This window comes from Gracilinanus agilis, chromosome 5 (genome assembly GCF_016433145.1).
Source record: "Gracilinanus agilis isolate LMUSP501 chromosome 5, AgileGrace, whole genome shotgun sequence".
Lineage (NCBI taxonomy): Eukaryota > Metazoa > Chordata > Mammalia > Didelphimorphia > Didelphidae > Gracilinanus > Gracilinanus agilis.
Genome location: NC_058134.1, coordinates 105691532 through 105695109, shown reverse-complemented (window position 1 = coordinate 105695109; position 3578 = coordinate 105691532). Strand labels below are relative to the sequence as shown.

The window sequence follows — 3578 nt, the reverse complement described above, 5'->3', positions numbered from 1 at the left end:
ATTTTCCCTCCTTGTCACCTTATCTATCTATTGAGGTTCTTCTCTGTTCCCTCTTGTAAAGGGAGCAGTGCTTTAGCCTTGCAGAGTATTCTTTTCTGATACTTGGGATATGTCCAGCTGCCTCTGTCCTTCACAGTGTGTCTGTTGAGGGGGTGGTCCTGTCTGCTTGCTCTGGAGAGGTTTGTAGCTATTTTATCCAGCTATATTCAGCTCCAAATGTTAGACATTCCCCTTATGTTTTATGATTTTTTCTGGTCCTTGCTCTCTTGCTTTCCTGACCCTGGCAAGTGGCTTGGGCTGGGCAGATTCTCTAGTCTGTGATCAACTGCCTCAGGTACTCTGCTGCCACAAGGGAGAGACATTTTAGTTCCTCCTTTCTGCACCTTGCTGCCATGTTGGGATTGGGGTGGGGGAAATGGTTTACTGTAGTTCCAGAAGAATAATTTTTCTAAAGAACTGCAGTTAACTCATCAATTCAGTGAGCATTTGAAGTACACCACAATAATTTAATTCATTTCATTCCCTAAGACAGTATAACATTCTTCCTTTCCATCACAAGACATTTCTTCTGCTTACATTGTAAAACTTTACAAAGTAAATATGTATTCTTATGTAGTTATACACACATACAGTTTCATGTATTATCAGACCATTTTTAAACTTTATCTATAGAAGGGGAACAATTTTATGTCAGATTAAAATAGTCTACAAATTCACTTATAGGACAGCAAGTTAGAGAATCATTAGAAGAACTTCTAATTTTTTTTCCTTCTTTCCCTTTTGCCATCTCCCCCAATGTCAAAAAAAGAAGAACGAACAAAGATTAGCAGATATTGTTTTTATGAGACTGAGTAGAAGTGAATTAAACTTTGCATTTTAATGTCTCTTTTAATGTCTTTGTTTTCTTCATAGAGTTATGGAAAACAATCAGACCACAGTGACAGATTTCATTCTACTGGGATTTCTGGTTAGCCCAAAGGTGCAAATGGTTCTCTTTTGGCTCTTCTTATTACTGTACATCCTCACTCTGGTGGGAAATGGAGTCATCTTGAGCCTGATTTGTCTTGATTCCCGACTCCACACTCCCATGTACTTCTTTCTCTCACAGCTGGCTATTGTTGACATCTGTTATGCTTCAAACACAGTCCCCCAGATGCTGGCAAATCTCCTGGATCCAGCCAAGCCCATCTCCTTTGTAGGGTGCATAATGCAGAATTATCTCTTTTTGATGTTTGCCCACACTGAATGTCTTCTGCTGGTAATGATGAGCTATGATCGATATGTGGCAATCTGCCATCCCCTCAGATACACTCTCATTATGAACTGGGGAGTATGTATTGCACTGGTCATCACATCTTGGGCATTTGGGTCCCTCCTGGCCTTGGTCCATGTCATTCTCATGATTAGGCTCCCCTTCTGTGGGCCTCGAGAAATCAATCATTTCTTCTGTGAATTACTATCTGTGCTGAAACTTGCCTGTGCAGACATATGGCTCAACAAATTGGTCATCTTTGTTGTTGCTGTGTTTATCTTAGTTGGGCCCCTCTGCTTAGTCTTAATCTCCTACACACGTATCCTTAGTGCTATCCTGGGAATCCAGTCAGGGGAGGGACGAAAGAAAGCCTTCTCCACCTGCTCCTCCCACCTATGTGTGGTTGGACTTTTCTTTGGTAGTGCTATTATCACTTACATGACCCCTAAATCCAAGAACTCTGGTGAGCAACAGAAAATTCTTTTCCTGTTTTATAGTTTCTTTAATCCTTCTCTTAATCCTTTGATCTATAGCCTGAGAAATTCAGAAGTAAAGGGTGCCCTAAGGAGAGTGCTTAGGAAGGATAGAATAGGCTAAGGGAGTGAATACAATTTTACTTTGATAGAGAAAGAGATAAGAAGGTAGCCTTTGGAGTTCATAAAAAGTCCATGGATTTAAATTACTCTTAAACATTTTTTTTGTCCAAATTCACACCTATGTCTCCTGCCAGAGCACTTCTATAGGTTTTAACCTCTTATTTTTTACCCAGAATTTTCTTCTTACTGTTTCATGGCTCCATATTTTTATGTTCTCATTGAAATATTTTTTCTGTTTCTAATCTTCTCAGACCCTCCATGTAAGTGCAGGGAAACTAATAAATTCAACATACTAACTACTAACTAATTTTATTGAAATAAATATTAACATAATTTCCTCTTATATTACATTTACTTATGACTCTATTCCTCTCTTCACTCTTCATAGAGCCTTCATATATTTCAAAGAATAAAAGTGAAAGGAAAAAGATAATTAATCAAGAATAACCAATAATTATGTCCAGAAAGATAGTATCTTAAATGTTCCATATCTTTACCCATATTTAGAATCACCAATATCTTCAAAGCATATAGAGAAAAATTTTTTAAATCTCTTCCCTAGGGGTTACTTTCTTCATACATCCTTTCAGTCAGCAAGTATTATTGAATATTTACTGTATCCCAAATATTATGCTAAACCCTGAGGATTCAAGGAAATGCAAAGCAGGATTCCTATTATCAAGAATCTGACATTTAATGCAAATGACAATATTTAAATAAAAATTGACATGCAAATTATGTTCATTATAAATGGAAGGTAATCTTAGATATAAGGCAATAATATTGGGGACTATCAGGAAAGATCATTTGTCATAATGTGGGATGTCAGCCAAAACTTGAAGGAAGACAGTGAAAGCAAGAGTTATTGGGTAGGGAAAACATTTAGGATGGAGGAGTGCCAGAAAAAAAGGCATGCATTCATAATATGGAGTATCATGTATTAGAAGAGCAAAAAGTATAGTGTCTTTGGAACAGATTTCGTATGAGTAAATAAAGGGTAAGAAGGTTGTCATTTATAAGAAACATACTTAAAATGAGAGATACAAAGAGACTAAAAATTGATGGTATGCCTGTCAATTGGGGAATGGCTGAACAAATTGTGGTATATGCTAGTGATGGAATACTATTGTGCTCAAAGGAATAATAAACTGGAGGAATTCCATGTGAACTGGAATGACCGTCAGGAATTGATGCAAAGTGAAAGGAGCAGAACTAGGAGAACACTGTACACAGAGACTGATATACTTTGGTAAAATCAAATGTAATGGACTTCTGTACTAGCAGCAATGCAATGACCCAGGACAATTCTGAGGGATTTATAGAAAAGAAAGCTACTCACATTCAAAGGAAGAACTACAGGAGTGCAAACACAGAAGAAAAACAACTGCTTGAGCACACGGGTTGATGCGGACATGATTTGGAAAGTAAACTCTAAAGGACCACCCAAGTGCAATCATCAATAATATGGAAATAGGTCTTGAACAATGACACATGAAGAAATTGGTGGAAATGTGCATTGCCTATGGGGGTGGGGTGGGGTGAGAGAGTAAGAACATGAATCATGTAACCATGGAAAAAATTTTTTCCTAAAAATAAAAGAGTATTATGGAGTAAAAAAAACGACACTGGGATGACCATCTAAAAGAAAAAGAAAATAAAGAAGTTGAGGAGAATATACTATGCTTCATCTGACAAAGTTAAAGCTAAAATAGATGTAATTAAAAGAGATA

General features: G+C 37.1%; 1 protein-coding gene across 1 annotated transcript; it reads left to right on the top strand.

The window, feature by feature from the left end:
- The first annotated feature begins 898 nt into the window (after nucleotides 1–898).
- LOC123248740 (olfactory receptor 2A1/2A42-like) lies at nucleotides 899–1849 on the top strand. The gene has a single exon (XM_044677595.1). The coding sequence runs from the start codon at nucleotides 917–919 to the stop codon at nucleotides 1847–1849; it is 933 nt and encodes a 310-aa protein (XP_044533530.1). The 5' UTR covers nucleotides 899–916.
- Nucleotides 1850–3578: the final 1729 nt, after the last annotated feature.

Bases quoted from the DNA above. Each gene is read 5' to 3' on its own strand.
- LOC123248740 (XM_044677595.1), top strand. From the start codon at position 917: ATGGAAAACAATCAGACCACAGTGACAGATTTCATTCTACTGGGATTT.